At 56.5% G+C, this 18818-nt stretch overlaps 2 protein-coding genes across 2 annotated transcripts in view; one reads left to right on the forward strand and one right to left on the reverse strand.

Annotated features, from left to right (window-relative positions):
• The window catches only part of LOC144952976 (AP-1 complex subunit beta-1-like), a 25329-nt gene extending 17987 nt beyond the window's left edge, over nucleotides 1-7342 (reverse strand). The window contains exon 1 of the mRNA XM_078883460.1: nucleotides 7310-7342. Coding sequence (XP_078739586.1) covers nucleotides 7310-7342 — 33 coding nt within the window. The remainder of the gene's footprint in view (nucleotides 1-7309) is intronic.
• Nucleotides 7343-8843: 1501 nt separating this feature from the next.
• LOC144952930 (POZ-, AT hook-, and zinc finger-containing protein 1-like) overlaps nucleotides 8844-18818 on the forward strand; it is a 48644-nt gene continuing 38669 nt past the window's right edge. The window contains 1 exon segment of the mRNA XM_078883403.1: nucleotides 8844-9045. The gene's annotated coding sequence lies outside the window, so the exon portion shown is untranslated.

The following is an 18818-nucleotide window of genomic DNA, read 5'->3' on the forward strand; positions in this document are numbered from 1 at the left end:
TGAGTCTGTGGGTCTCTGTGTGGTGAGTCTGTGGGTCTCTGTGTGGTGAGTCTGTGGGTCTCTGTGTGGTGAGTCTGTGGGTCTCTGTGTGGTGAGTCTGTGGGTCTCTGTGTGGTGAGTCTGTGGGTCTCTGTGTGGTGAGTCTGTGGGTCTCTGTGTGGTGAGTCTGTGGGTCTCTGTGTGGTGAGTCTGTGGGTCTCTGTGTGGTGAGTCTGTGGGTCTCCGTGTGGTGAGTCTGTGGGTCTCTGTGTGGTGAGTCTATGGGTCTCTGTGTGGTGAGTCTGTGGGTCTCTGTGTGGTGAGTCTATGGTCTCTGTGTGGTGAGTCTGTGGGTCTCTGTGTGGTGAGTCTGTGGGTCTCTGTGTGGTGAGTCTGTGGGTCTCTGTGTGGTGAGTCTGTGGGTCTCTGTGTGGTGAGTCTGTGGGTCTCTGTGTGGTGAGTCTGTGGGTCTCTGTGTGGTGAGTCTGTGGGTCTCTGTGTGGTGAGTCTGTGGGTCTCTGTGTGGTGAGTCTGTGGGTCTCTGTGTGGTGAGTCTGTGGGTCTCTGTGTGGTGAGTCTGTGGGTCTCTGTGTGGTGAGTCTGTGGGTCTCTGTGTGGTGAGTCTGTGGGTCTCTGTGTGGTGAGTCTGTGGGTCTCTGTGTGGTGAGTCTGTGGGTCTCTGTGTGGTGAGTCTGTGGGTCTCTGTGTGGTGAGTCTGTGGGTCTCTGTTTGAGTCTGTGGGTCTCTGTGTGGTGAGTCTGTGGGTCTCTGTGTGGTGAGTCTGTGGGTCTCTGTGTGGTGAGTCTGTGGGTCTCTGTGTGGTGAGTCTATGAGTCTCTGTGTGGTGAGTCTGTGGGTCTCTGTTTGAGTCTGTGGGTCTCTGTGTGGTGAGTCTGTGGGTCTCTGTGTGGTGAGTCTGTGGGTCTCTGTGTGGTGAGTCTGTGGGTCTCTGTGTGGTGAGTCTATGAGTCTCTGTGTGGTGAGTCTGTGGGTCTCTGTTTGAGTCTGTGGGTCTCTGTGTGGTGAGTCTGTGGGTCTCTGTGTGGTGAGTCTGTGGGTCTCTGTGTGGTGAGTCTGTGGGTCTCTGTGTGGTGAGTCTGTGGGTCTCTGTTGTGAGTCTGTGGGTCTCTGTGTGGTGAGTCTGTGGGTCTCTGTGTGGTGAGTCTGTGGGTCTCTGTGTGGTGAGTCTGTGGGTCTCTGTGTGGTGAGTCTGTGAGTCTCTGTGTGGTGAGTCTGTGGGTCTCTGTTTGAGTCTGTGGGTCTCTGTGTGGTGAGTCTGTGGGTCTCTGTGTGGTGAGTCTGTGGGTCTCTGTGTGGTGAGTCTGTGGGTCTCTGTGTGGTGAGTCTATGAGTCTCTGTGTGGTGAGTCTGTGGGTCTCTGTTTGAGTCTGTGGGTCTCTGTGTGGTGAGTCTGTGGGTCTCTGTGTGGTGAGTCTGTGGGTCTCTGTGTGGTGAGTCTGTGGGTCTCTGTGTGGTGAGTCTGTGGGTCTCTGTGTGGTGAGTCTGTGGGTCTCTGTGTGGTGAGTCTGTGGGTCTCTGTGTGGTGAGTCTGTGGGTCTCTGTGTGGTGAGTCTGTGGGTCTCTGTGTGGTGAGTCTGTGGGTCTCTGTGTGGTGAGTCTGTGGGTCTCTGTGTGGTGAGTCTGTGGGTCTCTGTGTGGTGAGTCTGTGGGTCTCTGTGTGGTGAGTCTGTGGGTCTCTGTGTGGTGAGTCTGTGGGTCTCTGTGTGGTGAGTCTGTGGGTCTCTGTGTGGTGAGTCTGTGGGTCTCTGTGTGGTGAGTCTGTGGGTCTCTGTGTGGTGAGTCTGTGGGTCTCTGTGTGGTGAGTCTGTGGGTCTCTGTGTGGTGAGTCTGTGGGTCTCTGTGTGGTGAGTCTGTGGGTCTCTGTGTGGTGAGTCTGTGGGTCTCTGTGTGGTGAGTCTGTGGGTCTCTGTGTGGTGAGTCTGTGGGTCTCTGTGTGGTGAGTCTGTGGGTCTCTGTGTGGTGAGTCTGTGGGTCTCTGTGTGGTGAGTCTGTGGGTCTCCTGTGTGGTGAGTCTGTGGGTCTCTGTGTGGTGAGTCTGTGGGTCTCTGTGTGGTGAGTCTGTGGGTCTCTGTGTGGTGAGTCTGTGGGTCTCTGTGTGGTGAGTCTGTGGGTCTCTGTGTGGTGAGTCTGTGGGTCTCTGTGTGGTGAGTCTGTGGGTTTCTGTGTGGTGAGTCTGTGGGTCTCTGTGTGGTGAGTCTGTGGGTCTCCGTGTGGTGAGTCTGTGGGTCTCTGTGTGGTGAGTCTGTGGGTCTCTGTGTGGTGAGTCTGTGGGTCTCTGTGTGGTGAGTCTGTGGGTTTCTGTGTGGTGAGTCTGTGGGTCTCTGTGTGATGAGTCTGTGGGTCTCCGTGTGGTGAGTCTGTGGGTCTCTGTGTGGTGAGTCTGTGGGTCTCTGTGTGGTGAGTCTGTGGGTTTCTGTGTGGTGAGTCTGTGGGTCTCTGTGTGGTGAGTCTGTGGGTCTCCGTGTGGTGAGTCTGTGGGTCTCTGTGTGGTGAGTCTGTGGGTCTCTGTGTGGTGAGTCTGGGTCTCTGTGTGGTGAGTCTGTGGGTCTCTGTGTGGTGAGTCTGGGTCTCTGTGTGGTGAGTTTGTGGGTCTCTGTGTGGTGAGTCTGTCTCTGTGTGGTGAGTCTGTGGGTCTCTGTGTGGTGAGTCTATGAGTCTCTGTGTGGTGAGTCTGTGGGTCTCTGTTTGAGTCTGTGGGTCTCTGTGTGGTGAGTCTGTGGGTCTCTGTGTGGTGAGTCTATGGGTCTCTGTGTGGTGAGTCTGTGGGTCTCTGTGTGGTGAGTCTGTGGGTCTCTGTGTGGTGAGTCTGTGGGTTTCTGTGTGGTGAGTCTGTGTCTCTGTGTGGTGAGTCTGTGGGTCTCTGTGTGGTGAGTTTGTGGGTCTCTGTGTGGTGAGTCTGGGTCTCTGTGTGGTGAGTTTGTGGGTCTCTGTGTGGTGAGTCTGTCTCTGTGTGGTGAGTCTGTGGGTCTCTGTGTGGTGAGTCTATGAGTCTCTGTGTGGTGAGTCTGTGGGTCTCTGTTTGAGTCTGTGGGTCTCTGTGTGGTGAGTCTGTGGGTCTCTGTGTGGTGAGTCTATGGGTCTCTGTGTGGTGAGTCTGTGGGTCTCTGTGTGGTGAGTCTGTGGGTCTCTGTGTGGTGAGTCTGTGGGTTTCTGTGTGGTGAGTCTGTGGTCTCTGTGTGGTGAGTCTGTGGGTCTCTGTGTGGTGAGTTGTGGGTCTCTGTGTGGTGAGTCTGTGTCTCTGTGTGGTGAGTCTGTGGGTCTCTGTGTGGTGAGTCTATGGGTCTCTGTGTGGTGAGTCTGTGGGTCTCTGTGTGGTGAGTCTATGAGTCTCTGTGTGGTGAGTCTGTGGGTCTCTGTTGAGTCTGTGGGTCTCTGTGTGGTGAGTCTGTGGGTCTCTGTGTGGTGAGTCTATGGGTCTCTGTGTGGTGAGTCTGTGGGTCTCTGTGTGGTGAGTCTGTGGGTCTCTGTGTGGTGAGTCTGTGGGTTTCTGTGTGGTGAGTCTGTGGGTCTCTGTGTGGTGAGTTTGTGGGTCTCTGTGTGGTGAGTCTGTGTCTCTGTGTGGTGAGTCTGTGGGTCTCTGTGTGGTGAGTCTATGGGTCTCTGTGTGGTGAGTTTGTGGGTCTCTGTGTGGTGAGTCTGTGTCTCTGTGTGGTGAGTCTGTGGGTCTCTGTGTGGTGAGTCTGTGTCTCTGTATGGTGAGTCTGTGGGTCTCTGTGTGGTGAGTCTATGGGTCTCTGTGTGGTGAGTCTGTGGGTCTCTGTGTGGTGAGTCTGTGGGTCTCTGTGTGGTGAGTTTGTGGGTCTCTGTGTGGTGAGTCTGGGTCTCTGTGTGGTGAGTCTGTGTCTCTGTGTGGTGAGTCTATGGGTCTCTGTGTGATGAGTCTGTGGGTCTCTGTGTGGTGAGTCTATGGGTCTCTGTGTGGTGAGTCTGTGGGTCTCTGTGTGATGAGTCTATGGGTCTCTGTGTGGTGAGTCTGTGGGTCTCTGTGTGGTGAGTCTGTGGGTCTCTGTGTGGTGAGTCTGTGGGTCTCTGTGTGGTGAGTCTGTGGGTCCATGTGTTGAGTCTATGAGTCTCTGTGTGGTGAGTCTGTGGGTCTCTGTGTGGTGAGTCTGTGGGTCCATGTGTTGAGTCTATGAGTCTCTGTATGGTGAGTCTGTGGGTCTCTGTGTGGTGAGTCTGTGGGTCTCTGTGTGGTGAGTTTGTGGGTCTCTGTGTGGTGAGTCTATGGGTCTCTGTGTGGTGAGTCTGTGGGTCTCTGTGTGGTGAGTCTGTGGGTCTCTGTGTGGTGAGTCTGTGGGTCTCTGTGTGGTGAGTCTATGGGTCTCTGTGTGGTGAGTTTGTGGGTCTCTGTGTGGTGAGTCTGTGTCTCTGTGTGGTGAGTCTGTGGGTCTCTGTGTGGTGAGTCTGTGTCTCTGTATGGTGAGTCTGTGGGTCTCTGTGTGGTGAGTCTATGGGTCTCTGTGTGGTGAGTCTGTGGGTCTCTGTGTGGTGAGTCTGTGGGTCTCTGTGTGGTGAGTTTGTGGGTCTCTGTGTGGTGAGTCTGGGTCTCTGTGTGGTGAGTCTGTGTCTCTGTGTGGTGAGTCTATGGGTCTCTGTGTGATGAGTCTGTGGGTCTCTGTGTGGTGAGTCTATGGGTCTCTGTGTGGTGAGTCTGTGGGTCTCTGTGTGATGAGTCTATGGGTCTCTGTGTGGTGAGTCTGTGGGTCTCTGTGTGGTGAGTCTGTGGGTCTCTGTGTGGTGAGTCTGTGGGTCTCTGTGTGGTGAGTCTGTGGGTCCATGTGTTGAGTCTATGAGTCTCTGTGTGGTGAGTCTGTGGGTCTCTGTGTGGTGAGTCTGTGGGTCCATGTGTTGAGTCTATGAGTCTCTGTATGGTGAGTCTGTGGGTCTCTGTGTGGTGAGTCTGTGGGTCTCTGTGTGGTGAGTTTGTGGGTCTCTGTGTGGTGAGTCTATGGGTCTCTGTGTGGTGAGTCTGTGGGTCTCTGTGTGGTGAGTCTGTGGGTCTCTGTGTGGTGAGTCTGTGGGTCTCTGTGTGGTGAGTCTATGGGTCTCTGTGTGGTGAGTTTGTGGGTCTCTGTGTGGTGAGTCTGTGGGTCTCTGTGTGGTGAGTCTGTGGGTCTCTGTGTGGTGAGTCTGTGGGTCCATGTGTTGAGTCTATGAGTCTCTGTGTGGTGAGTCTGTGGGTCTCTGTGTGGTGAGTCTGTGGGTCCATGTGTTGAGTCTATGAGTCTGTGTGGTGAGTCTGTGGGTCTCTGTGTGGTGAGTCTGTGGGTCTCTGTGTGAGTCTGTGGGTCTCTGTGTGGTGAGTCTGTGGGTCTCTGTGTGGTGAGTTTGTGGGTCTCTGTGTGGTGAGTCTATGGGTCTCTGTGTGGTGAGTCTGTGGGTCTCTGTGTGGTGAGTCTGTGGGTCTCTGTGTGGTGAGTCTGTGGGTCTCTGTGTGGTGAGTCTATGGGTCTCTGTGTGGTGAGTTTGTGGGTCTCTGTGTGGTGAGGCTGTGGGTCTCTGTGTGGTGAGTCTGTGGGTCCTTGTGTTGAGTCTATGAGTCTCTGTGTGGTGAGTCTGTGGGTCTCTGTGTGGTGAGTTTGTGGGTCTCTGTGTGGTGAGTCTATGGGTCTCTGTGTGGTGAGTCTGTGGGTCTCTGTGTGGTGAGTCTGTGGGTCTCTGTAAGGTGAGTTTGTGGGTCTCTGTGTGGTGAGTCTGTGGGTCTCTGTGTGGTGAGTCTGTGTCTCTGTATGGTGAGTCTGTGGGTCTCTGTGTGGTGAGTCTATGGGTCTCTGTGTGGTGAGTCTGTGTCTCTGTGTGGTGAGTTTGTGGGTCTCTGTGTGATGAGTCTGTGGGTCTCTGTGTAGTGAGTCTATGGGTCTCTGTGTGGCGAGTCTGTGGGTCTCTGTGTGATGAGTCTATGGGTCTCTGTGTGGTGAGTCTGTGGGTCTCTGTGTGGTGAGTCTATGGGTCTCTGTGTGGTGAGTCTGTGGGTCTCTGTGTGATGAGTCTATGGGTCTCTGTGTGGTGAGTCTGTGGGTCTCTGTGTGGTGAGTCTATGGGTCTCTGTGTGGTGAGTCTATGGGTCTCTGTGTGGTGAGTCTATGGGTCTCTGTGTGGTGAGTCTGTGGGTATCTGTGATGAGTCTATGGGTCTATGTGTGGTGAGTCTGGGTCTCTGTGTGGTGAGTCTATGGGTCTCTGTGTGGTGAGTCTGTGGGTCTCTGTGTGGTGAGTCTGTGGGTCTCTGTGTGGTGAGTCTATGGGTCTCTGTGTGGTGAGTCTGTGGGTCTCTGTGTGGTGAGTCTGTGGGTCTCTGTGTGGTGAGTCTGTGGGTCTCTGTGTGGTGAGTCTATGGGTCTCTGTTTGGTGACTGTATGGGTCTTTGTGTGGTGAATCTGGGTCTCTGTGTGGTGAGTCTGTGGGTCTCTGTGTGGTGAGTCTATGGGTCTCTGTGTGGTGAGTCTGTGGGTCTCTGTGTGGTGAGTCGATGGGTCTGTGTGGTGAGTCTATGGGTCTCTGTGGTGAGTCTGTGTGTCTGTGGTGAGTCTATAGGCCTCTGTGTGGTGAGTCTATGGGTCTCTGTGTGGTGAGTCTATGGGTCTCTGTGTGGTGAGTCTGTGGGTCTGTGTGGTGAATCTGTGTCTCTGTGTGGTGAGTATGTGGGTCTCTGTGTGGTGAGTCTGTGGGTCTCTGTGTGGTGAGTCTGTGGGTCTCTGTGTGGTGATTATATGGGTCTCTGTGGTGAGTCTGTGGGTCTCTGTGTGATGAGTCTATGGGTCTCTGTGTGGTGAGTCGATGGGCCAAATAACTCTAAACACGTGATTCTAAATGTGGAAGACCCTGAGAAAAATCCACGTGACCTCCACGGGGAAAGAGAGAGACGTAGACTCCAAATGTACAGCAGCAGCAGCAGACATCGTGAGTTGTCGGTATTGAACCCACGACCTCTTGCGCACCAGGCGAGGTCGTTAACATCTCGGTACCGTAGTGCCCCTTAAATGAATAATAAAAGACCAGGGCACAAAACTGTCCCAGGCCACATTCGGAGGCATCAGCGCACCACAGGAGCACCAACTTACCCCCCCCTCACCAACTTGACCCCCGTACCAACATGGCCCCCGTACCGAGATGGCCCCCGTACCAACATGGCCCCCTGCTCACCCTCGTCCCCCTTACCAACATGGCCCCCTCAGCACAAACTTGGGCCCCCGTACCAACATGGCCCCCGTTCCAACATGGCCCCCGTACCGAGATGGCCCCCGTACCAACATGGCCCCCGTACCAACATGGCCCCCTGCTCCCCCTCCTCCCCCTTACCAACATGGCACCCTCAGCACCAACTTGGGCCCCCGTACCAACATGGCCCCCGTTCCAACTTGGCCCCCGTACCGAGATGACCCCCGTACCAACATGGCCCCCTGCCCACCTTCCTCCCCCTTACCAACATGGCCACCTCAGCACCAACTTGCCCCCCCCCCAGCACCAACTTGGCCCCCGTACCGAGATGACCCCCGTACCAACATGGCCACCTGCCCACCCTCCTGCCCCTTACCAACATGGCCCCCTCAGCACCAACTTGGCCCCCCTCCGATCACCAACTTGCCCCCCCCCCCCCCGTAGCACCAACTTGACCCCCGTACCAACATGGGCCCCGTTCCAACATGGCCTTGCACTCTCCCCCCCGTACCAACATGGCCCCTTGCCCACCCTCCTCCCCCTTACCAACATGGCCCCTTGCCCACCCTCCTCCACCTTACCAACATGGCCCCACACCCTCCCCCCCTTACCAACATGGCCCCTTGCCCACCCTCATCCCCCTTACCAACATGGCCCCCTGCCCACCCTCCCCCCTTACCAACATGGCCCCCTACCCACCCTTTCCCCCCTTACCAACATGGCCCGCTCCCACCCTCCTCGCCGTACCAACATGGCCCCCCCACCCTCACCCCGTACCAATATGGCCCCCGCCCACCCCCCCCCACCACCAACATGGCCCCCTGCTCCCCCTCCCAACATGCCCCCGCTATCCTCCCCCTTACCAAAATGGCTCCCGCCCAGCCTCCCTCCCCCCGTAACAACATGGCCCCCCACCCTCACCCCGTACCAATATGCCCCCCCCCCATACCAACATGGCCCCCTTCCCACCCTCCCCCGTATCAACATGCCCCCCCCCCCACCCCCCCGTACGAACATGCCCCCCGGCCCACCCTCCCCCTCCCAACATGCCCCCCCCCCCCCCATCCTCCCCCGTACCAACATGGCTCCCGCCAGCCCCCCACCCTCTCCCGTACCAACATGTCCCCCGCACCCCTCCCCACCGTACCAACATGGCCTTCGCTCACCCCTCCTCCCGTACCAACATGCACCCCCCCACCCTCCCCACCGTACCAACATGGCCCCCGCCCACCGCTCCTCCCGTACCAACATGCCCCCCACCCTCCCCAGCGTACCAAATGGCACCCCCCGCACCCCCCACACTTTCCCCGTACCAACATGGCCCCTCACCCCCGTACCAACATGGCATCCGCCCTCCCCCGTACCAACATGTCCCCTTCCCCTCCGTACCAACATGGCTCCTTCCCCCCCCGTACCAACATGGCCCCCACCCAGCCCCCCCTCCCGTACCAACATGTCCCCTTCCCCCCCGTACCAACATGGCCCCCGCACCCTTCCCCACCGTACCAACATGGCACAAACCCCCCTCTCACCCTACCTCCCCCCCAAACCCCTCCCCCCACAACAAAACCGGACGTGACGTCACCGCCGCCACAGCGCGCGCGCGCGCCGCCTTTTTTTTCATTTTCCCTCCCAATCCACCGGAAGTGGCGCGTCCGCCATGTTAGGGATTCGCCCGCGCCCCTGAGGTGGTGGAGGAGGAGGTGGTGGAGGAGGAGGAGGGCTGGGGGAAGGTTTCTTCCGAGTCTCCGTTAAGACGCCGCCGCTGCTGTCGCTGAGGAGGAGAAGAAGAAGAAGGGGGAGGAGGAGGAGAGACAACGTCGAGATCGCAGCGAGCGAGCGAGACAAGAGCAACAATTTTTTTTTTTCAAAGAAAATAATTTCTGAGGTAAAAAAACAACGGCGGTGGCGGTGGTGGCGGCGGCGGCTTTCGAGGGGGTTTGTTGTTGTTGATTCTTCTGCGAAGCGGCGTCGTGGTTACGATCTCCCGGTGTGGCGAGCGTCTTCTATACCCACCCCCACCACTCTCCCACGGGTCTATCGGGCCGCGAGGGGAGGGAGCGAGCGAGCGGATCGCGCGCGTTTTTTTTTGTAAAGAACTTGGAGGTGGTGGTGGTGGAGGGGGTGGTGGGTTGTGGTGGTGGGGGGTGGTTGGTTGTGGGTGGTGGTGGGTTGTGGGTGGTGGTGGGTTGTAGTGGTGGTGGGTAGTATTGGTGGCTGGTGGTGGTTGTGGGTTGTAGTGGTGGTGGTGGGTGGTAGTAGTGGTGGTAGGTGGGGGTGGTGGTGGTAGTGGATTGTAGTGGTGGTTGGTGGTAGTTGGTGGTAGTGGTGGTTGGTGGTAGTGGTGGTTGGTGGTAGTTGGTGGTTGGTGGTAGTGGTGGTGGTAGTAGTGGTGGTAGGTGGGGGGTGGTGGTGGTAGTGGATTGTAGTGGTGGTTGGTGGTAGTGGTGGTTGGTGGTAGTGGTGGTGGGTAGTAGTGGTGGTGGGTGGTGGTAGTGGTGGTAGTGGGTTGTAGTGGTGGTGGTAGTGGGGGGTGGTCGTAGTGGTGGTGGTAGTGGGTTGTAGTGGTTAGTGGTGAGGGTGGTCGTAGTGGTGGTGGTTGTGGGTTGTAGTGGGGGGTAGTGGTGGTGGGGGGTTGTGGTTGGTGGTGGTGGTTGGTAGTGGTGGTTGGTAGTGGTAGGGGGTAGTGATAGTGGTAGGGGTAGTGGTGGTGTGGTGGGTAGTGGTTGGTAGTAGGGGGAACAGTCTCTTAGACACTCCAAACCCCCCTTCAATCAAACCTTCCACCACGTCTCTCATCTTCAACCACCGACAACCAAACCCAACAACCAAAACCAACAACCAAAAACCAACAACCAAACCATCATCATCATCTCCTCATCATCCTCGTCAGCTTTCTGAGGTAAAACATTTTGTTAATATTAAACAAAGTAAATGCGTGAATAGTCGCACGTTTTAACTTGTGTAACGGAAATCTATTAGTGGGGCTTTCTTCTTGTGTGTTTTGTGTTTTAAATAATGGTGGTGGTGGTTGTTGTTGTTGTGTTGGTGGGTCGGGTTTTTGTTTGAAGTTTTGTTGGTGGTGGTGGTGGATGTTGTGAGGCTAAGGCTGTCGTCGTTTGCTAAACCCACCACCATCTAACAACAACCACCACAATCTAACAACAACCACCACCACCTAACAACCACCATCTAACAACCACCACCTAACAACCACCATCTAACAACCACCACCTAACAACCACAATCTAAAACAACCACCATCTAACAACAACCACCATCTAACAACCACCACCATCTAACAACAACAACCACCACCTAACAACCACCACCATCAAACAACAACAACCATCTAAAACAACAACCACCATCTAAAACAACCACCACCATCTAACAACAACCATCTAATAACAACCACCATCTAAAACACCAACCACCATCTAACAACAACCACCATCTAACAACCACCACCATCGAATAAACAACCTAACAACAACCACCGTCTAACTAACACCACCACCACCAACTAACAACAACCACCAGCCACCACCATCTAACAACAACCATCAGCCACCACAAAGCACCCAGCCACGATTTAGCGGGACCCAACATTTCCGTGGCGAGGATTTTTTTTTGTTTTAAACATTTTCCCGCGCAATCTTCCCTGAGGTTGTTCACTCCCCACCACCCACCCACCCACTCGTCATCCCCCTCACCACCACCCTCACCACCACCACTCACCACCCACTCGCCACCACCACCCACCCACCCACTCGTCATCCCCACTCACCACCACTCACCACCACCACTCACCACCCACTCGCCACCACCACCCACCCACTCGTCATCCCCCTCACCACCACCCTCACCACCACCACTCACCACCCACTCGCCACCACCACCACCCACCCACTCGTCATCCCCACTCACCACCACCCACCCACTCGTCATCCCCCTCACCACCACTCACCACCACCACTCACCACCACCACCACCACTCACCACCCACTCGCCACCACCCTCACCACCACCCACCCAATCGTCATCCCCACTCACCACCACCCACCCACTCGTCATCCCCCTCACCACCACTCACCACCACCACTCACCACCACCACTCACCACCCACTCGCCACCACCACCCACCCACTCGTCATCCCCCTCACCACCACTCACCACCACCACTCACCACCACCACTCACCACCCACTCGCCACCACCACCCACCCACTCGTCATCCCCACTCACCACCACCCACCCACTCGTCATCCCCCTCACCACCACTCACCACCACCACTCACCACCCACCCACTCGTCATCCCCACTCACCACCACCCTCACCACCACTCACCACCCTCACCACCCACCCACTCGTCATCCCCCACCACCACTCACCACCACTCATTCGCCACCCGCCGCCCCCACCACCACTCACCACCACTCATTCGCCACCCGCCGCCCCCACCACCACTCACCACCACTCACCACCCACCCTCCACTCACCACCCTCACCACCCATCCACTCGTCATCCCCACTCACCACCACCCACCACCCACTCACCACTCACCACCCACTCACCACCCTTACCACCACTCACTACAACCACTCACCACCACCACTCACCTCCACCACTCACTACCACTCACCACCACCACTCACCTCCACCACTCACCACCACTCACCACCACCCACCCTCGACTCACCACCACTCACCACCCCCCCCCACCACCACTCACCACCACTCACCATCACTCACCACCCCCCCCCCACCACCACTCACCACCCCCCCCCACCACCACTCACCACCACCCACCCTCCACTCACTACCACTCACCACCACCACTCACCACCACCCACCACCACCCACCCTCCACTCACTACCACTCACCACCACTCACTCGCCATACCCCCCACCACCCTCCACTCACCACTCACCACCGGCCGTAGGAACGTGGAGTTGGCTTAGGGCAAAGTTAGTGGCGTGCTGTAGACGAGTAACGGTGTGGGTGGGTGGTGTGGGTAGGATGGTGGGTGGGTGGTGGGTAGGATGGTGTGTGGGTGGGTAAGGTGGTGGTGGGTGGTGTGGTGTGTGGATAGGGTGGTGTGTGGGTGGTGTGTGGTGGTGTTGTGGGTAGGGTGGTGGGGTGTGTGTGGCATGGTTTGTGTGTGGTTGTGGGTGGGTGTTGCCTGGGTGGTGTGTGTGTGGGTGGGTGTTGTGGGTGGGTGGTGTATGGGTGGTGTGTTTGTGGGTGGTGTGTGAGTGGGTGGTGTGTGGGTGGTGGTAGAGTGTGGTGGTGTGTGTGTGGGGTTGGTAGGGTGGTGTGTGGGTAGGATGGTGGTGTGTGGGTGGTTGTGGGTAGTGGTGTGTGGATAGGGTGGTGTATGGGTGGTGTGTGTGTCGCTGGTATGGGTGGTGTGTTGATGGTGGTGGTGGGTAGGGTGGTGGTGTGTGGAGTTGGTAGGGTAGGATGGTGTGGTGTGTGGGTGGTGCATGGTGTGTGGGTGGTGTGTGGGTTTGGTAGGGTGGTGTGTGGTTGGTGGGGGTAGGGTGTTGTGTGGGTGGTGTGTGAGTGTTGTGTGGGTGGTGGTGGTGTGTGAGGGGTGGGTGGGTGGTGTGTTGTGTGGGTGGGGTGTGGGTTTGGTAGGGTGGTGTGTGGTTGGTGTGGGTAGGGTGTTGTGTGGGTGGTGGTGGTGTGTGGGGGGTGGGTGGGTGGTGTGTTGTGTGGGTGGTGTGTGGGTTTGGTAGGGTGGTGTGTGGTTGGTGTGGGTAGGGTGTTGTGTGTGTGGGGGTGTGTGGGGGGTGGGTGGGTGGTGTGTTGTGTGGGTGGTGTGTGGGTTTGGTAGGGTGGTGTGTGGTTGGTGGGGGTAGGGTGTTGTGTGGGTGGTGTGTGAGTGGTGTTGTGTGGATATGGTGTTGTGTGGGTGGTGTGTGTGTGTGGGTTCTATCTGTAGTCCAGTTTGTGTGCATCAAACTTGCCCTCGGCAATATGAACGTGGAGTTTGCGGCGTGAGCGAAACTTAGTCACTCCGCTCCTGGGGCTTGCCCCTAGGTAGACTCGGCCTCAAATGAGTACCTGGTTCTGTGTCCACTGGGGGGTGGGGGGCGTGGTGGTGGTGTCCACCCCACACCACTCACCTCTGTGTGTGTGTCACAGTGTCAACCTTCTGCTACTCGCTACAAACTAGCAGCAGCACTTGCCCCTGCAGCACTGTTGGAGGCTACCTGGGAGGGCCTTTACCTTTGTGTATTGGCACTGGGGGGGGAGGTGGGTGGTGGTGGTGTCCACCCCACACCACTCACCTCTCTGTGTGTGTGTGTCACAGTGTCAACCTTCTGCTACTCGCTACAAACTAGCAGCAGCACTTGCCCCTGCAGCACTGTTAGAGGCTACCTGGGGGGGCCTTTACCTTTGTGTATTGGCACTGGGGAGGTGGGTGGTGGTGTCCACCCCACACCACTCACCTCTCTGTGTGTGTCACTGTGTCAACCTTCTGCTACTCGCTACCAACGATCAGCAGCACTTGCCCCTGCAGCACTGTTGGAGGCTACCTGGGGGGGCCTTTACCTTTGTGTATTGGCACTGGGGGGGGAGGGACGTGGTGGTGGTGTCCACCCCACACCACTCACCTCTCTGTGTGTGTGTCACAGTGTCAACCTTCTGCTACTCGCTACAAACTAGCAGCAGCACTTGCCCCTGCAGCACTGTTGGAGGCTACCTGGGGGGGCCTTTACCTTTGTGTATTGACACGGGGGGGGGGGGGAGAGAGACAAAGGCGGCCGGGCGTGGTGGTGGTTCAGGCTACTGACCTCTGTGTGTGTCACAGTAGTAGCCAGGAGGCTTCATAGACGCTGCTGCTGCTGTTCGCTACGAAATAGCACCACTTGATCCTAAGGGCCTGTTAGGGGCTACACACGGCGGGGGTATGGGTAACACACGTGCGTGTGTGTCTAATCTGTGTCTTTGTGCACACACAGACACGTGTGTGTGTGTGTCTTTGTACACACAGACACGTGTGTGTGTGTGTGTGTCTTTGTACACACACAGACACGTGTGTGTGTCTTTGTACACACACACAGACACGTGTGTGTGTGTGTCTTTGTACACACACACAGACACGTGTGTGTGTGTGTCTTTGTACACACACAGACACGTGTGTGTGTGTGTCTTTGTACACACAGACACGTGTGTGTGTGTGTGTCTTTGTACACACAGACAGACACGTGTGTGTGTCTTTGTACACAGACACACGTGTGTATGTGTCTTTGTACACACACACAGATACACACAGACACACGTGTGTGTGTGTGTGTCTTTGTACACACAGGTATGTGTGTGTGTGTCTTTGTACACACAGACACACGTGTATACGTGTGTCTTTGTACAGACAGACACGTGTGTGTCTTTGTACACACACAGACACACACAACACGTGTGTGTGTGTCTTTGTACACACACAGACACACACAGACACGTGTTTGTCTGTGTGTGTCTTTGTACACACAGACGTGTGTGTGTCTTTGTACACTCAGACACGTGTGTGTGTCTACACAGACACGTGTGTGTGTCTACACACACACAGACACGTGTGTGTGTCTACACACACACAGACACGTGTGTGTGTGTCTACACACACACAGACACGTGTGTGTGTGTCTGTACACACACACAGACACGTGTGTGTGTGTCTGTACACACACACAGACACGTGTGTGTGTGTCTGTACACACACACAGACACGTGTGTGTGTGTCTTTGTACACACACACAGACACGTGTGTGTGTGTCTTTGTGCACACATACACGTGTGTGTGTGTACAAACACACACACACACGTGTGTGTGTTTGTACAAAGACACACACGCGTGTGTGTGTGTCTGTGTACAAACACACACACACGTGTCTGTGTGTACAAAGACACACACACACGTGTCTGTGTGTTTGTACAAACACACAGACACGTGTGTGTGTCTTTGTAAAGACACACACGTGTCTGTGTGTGTGCGAGATGCAGAGTGTTAGGTTTGTGGGTTCCTGCCATAGTAACGTGGAGTTTTGCGCTTCGTAAGCCTTCTTAGGGGTGTCCCCCTCCCACCTCCTTGGACACTAGTCCAGAGAATGTATTCACTTGTGTCTGTGTGTTCACTATATGCGGTGTGTGTGTGTGTGCGTGTGTGTGCGTGCGTGTGTGTGTGTGTGCGTGTGTGTGTGCGTGTGTGTGTGCGTGTGTGTGTGCGTGTGTGTGTGCGCGTGTGTGTGCGTGCGTGCGTGTGTGTGCGTGTGTGTGTGTGCAGAGGTTGGTAGGAAATGTGTGGATGGACAGGGAACCGCCATAGGAATGTGGAGTTGACATTGCAATCTCAGGATCACCAGTGAAAAGTGACATAGCGTGCTTTCTATCGTGTGTCCTAAGTACAGTACAACATTGCTTGTGTGTGGGCATACTGGGGCTCGCCATAGGAATGTGGAGTTGACATTGCAATTTCAGGATCACCAGTGGAGTTGAACTTAGTATGAACAGACTGCTGTACACGTGTGTGTGTGTACGCGTGTGTGTGTGTACGCGTGTGTGTGTACGCGTGTGTGTGTGTACACGTGTGTGTGTGTGTACACGCGTGTGTGTGTGTACGCGCGTGTGTGTGTGTACGCGTGTGTGTGTGTACGCGTGTGTGTGTGTACGCGTGTGTGTGTACGCGTGTGTGTGTGTACACGCGTGTGTGTGTGTACACGCGTGTGTGTGTGTACACGCGTGTGTGTGTGTACACGCGTGTGTGTGTGTACGCGCGTGTGTGTGCGTACGCGCGTGTGTGCGTACGCGCGTGTGTGCGTACGCGTGTGTGTGCGTACGCGTGTGTGTGCGTACGCGTGTGTGCGTACGCGCGTGTGTGTGCGTGCGCGTGTGTGTGCGTGCGCGTGTGTGTGCGTGCGCGTGTGTGTGCGTGCGCGTGTGTGTGCGTGCGCGTGTGTGTGCGTGCGCGTGTGTGTGCGTGCGCGTGTGTGTGCGTACGCGTGTGTGTGCGTACGCGTGTGTGTGCGTACGCGTGTGTGTGCGTACGCGTGTGCGTGCGTACGCGTGTGCGTGCGTACGCGTGTGTGTGTGCGTGTGTGTGTGTGCGTACGCGTGTGTGTGCGTACGCGTGTGTGTGCGTACGCGTGTGTGCGTACGCGTGTGTGTGCGTTCGCGTGTGTGTGCGTACGCGTGCGTGCGCGTGTGCGTGCGCGTGTGTGTGCGTACGCGTGTGTGTGCGTACGCGTGTGTGTGTGCGTACGCGTGTGTGTGTGCGTACGTGTGTGTGTGCGTGCGTGTGCGTGCGTACGCGTGTGTGTGTGCGTGCGTGTGTGTGCGTACGCGTGTGTGTGTGCGTACGCGTGTGTGTGCGTACGCGTGTGTGTGTGTGTACGCGTGTGCGTGTGTGTAGGTGTGTACACTGTGTGTGTGGGGAGCGGTAGTGCAGTCGCGCGGTTAGCGCTACGCTATTAGCCTGGCGGCCTGGGTTCGATTCCCGCTCACGGCCAACACCACCGGTGACGATTATCTGAACCGGTCCTGGGCCTCCCCTAGGTCGACTCGGGTTAAACGGGCATGGCACGGGCTTGAGAAGAGATGAACTGGTGGGTGAGCGGGTGAGTGGGCGAGTGAGTGGCACGGGCTAGAGAAGAGATGGAGTGATGAGTGAGTGAGTGGGTGAGTGGGTTGGTGAGTGGATGGGTGAGTGGGCTAGTGAGTGGCACGGGCTTGAGAAGAGATGAAACTGGTGTAAGACCGGGTGAGTGGACGAGACAGTGGCACAGGCTGAAGAAGAGATGGACTGGTGGTTGAGCGGGTGGCTGGGTTGGTGAGTGGGGAGTGAGTGGATGGGTGAGTGGCGAGTGAGTGGATGGGTGAGTGGGCGAGTGAGTGGCACGGGCTAGAGAAGAGATGGAGTGATGAGTGAGTGAGTGGGTGGCTGGGTTGGTGAGTGGATGGGTGAGTGGCCGAGTGAGTGGTACGGGCTGGAGAAGAGATGGAACTGGTAGGTGAGCGGGTGAGTGGGTTGGCGAGTGGATGGGTGAGTGGGGAGTGAGTGGGTGAGTGGATGGGTGAGTGGGCGAGAGAGTGGCACAGGCTGAAGAAGAGATGGACTAGTGGTTGAGCGGGTGGCTGGGTTGGTGAGTGGGTTGGTGAGTGGGTTGGTGAGTGGGTTGGTGAGTGGGTTGGTGAGTGGGTTGGTGAGTGGATGGGTGAGTGGCACGGGCTGGAGAAGAGATGAACTGGTGGGTGAGCGGGTGGCTGGGTTGGTGAGTGGGTTGGTGAGTGGGTTGGTGAGTGGATGGGTGAGTGGGCGAGTGAGTGGCACGGGCTGGAGAAAAGATGGACTGGTGGGTGAGCGGGTGAGTGGATGGGTGAGTGGGCGAGTGAGTGGCACGGGCTGGAGAAGAGATGAACTGGTGGTTGAGCGGGTGGCCGGGTTGGTGAGTGGGTTGGTGAGTGGATGGGTGAGTGGGCGAGTGAGTGGCACGGGCTGGAGAAGAGATGGAGTGGGTGAGTGGGTTGGTGAGTGGATGGGTGAGTGGCGAGTGAGTGGCACGGGCTGGAGAAGAGATGGAGTGGGTGAGTGGGTTGGTGAGTGGATGGGTGAGTGGGCGAGTGAGTGGCACGGGCTGGAGAAGGGATGGACTGATTGGAGCCGAGTGGACTTGCCGATAACCGTAGGAGGCTCGTGAAGGCCGCTGCTGCTACTGGGCAGTCGGAGGCAGTCACCCTCCAGCAACAGCGGAGGGCAGAGGAGCGACGCTCGCAACAACGAGCGGAGCGCCGGGTGGCTAAAACCCAGGAAGTAGGCACAGTAGGGGGCACAGGTGGTGCATCTGCCAGTCAATACATGCCACCTGGGTCTGTCCCGTGACCTGCACCTAGCCTGTGACAGCAGCAGTCAACCCATGGCATGTGGGTCTGTACCGTGACCTGCACCTAGCCTGTGACAGCAGCAGTCAACCCATGGCATGTGGGTCTGTCCCGTGACCTGCACCTAGCCTGTGACAGCAGCAGTCAACCCATGGCATGTGGGGCTGTCCCGTGACCTGCACCTAGCCTGTGACAGCAGCAGTCAACCCATGGCATGTGGGTCTGTACCGTGACTACCTCCTCCTGCACCTAGCCTGGCACAGCAGTGTCGTGAACATCGTCACCGGGGGAGACAAAGGCGGACGGGCTGGCGTGGTGGTGGTGCTGGCCACCCAACCCACCTCTGTGTGTGTGTGTGCCACAGTTGCCGGTAGCCTTCATAATTAAATCCTTTATATTAAGTTTGCTTGCTCGCTTGCTTTGCGCGCTTACGACCGTGCAAATCTTTCGGTCGTTTTTTAACCCACTTCCCGTGATCCAATCGAGCTGACATTTTGCACACAGACTCGTTGTGCGTGACAATTCATGTTCGTGGAAAAAAAATTCTATAACTTTACACTTTTTAGGGAAATTTTTTTATATGTAATTACCAATTGCTTAATGGTGGCAGACAATCATCTGACCCACAGGTGGCAGCCATCTCAAGCCAGAGGACGAGAGGACTCTAGCCGCCACGCATATAAAGGATTTATAGTGAAAAACTTAGTTTTTACGGGTTAATTTTTGCTGGTGTCTTTGCATTACAACATGAGTTTGTACCTGGATGTACTGTGCCCCT

The sequence above is a fragment of the Lampetra fluviatilis genome, chromosome 71 (genome assembly GCF_964198595.1).
Source record: "Lampetra fluviatilis chromosome 71, kcLamFluv1.1, whole genome shotgun sequence".
NCBI classification, from domain to species: domain Eukaryota; kingdom Metazoa; phylum Chordata; class Hyperoartia; order Petromyzontiformes; family Petromyzontidae; genus Lampetra; species Lampetra fluviatilis.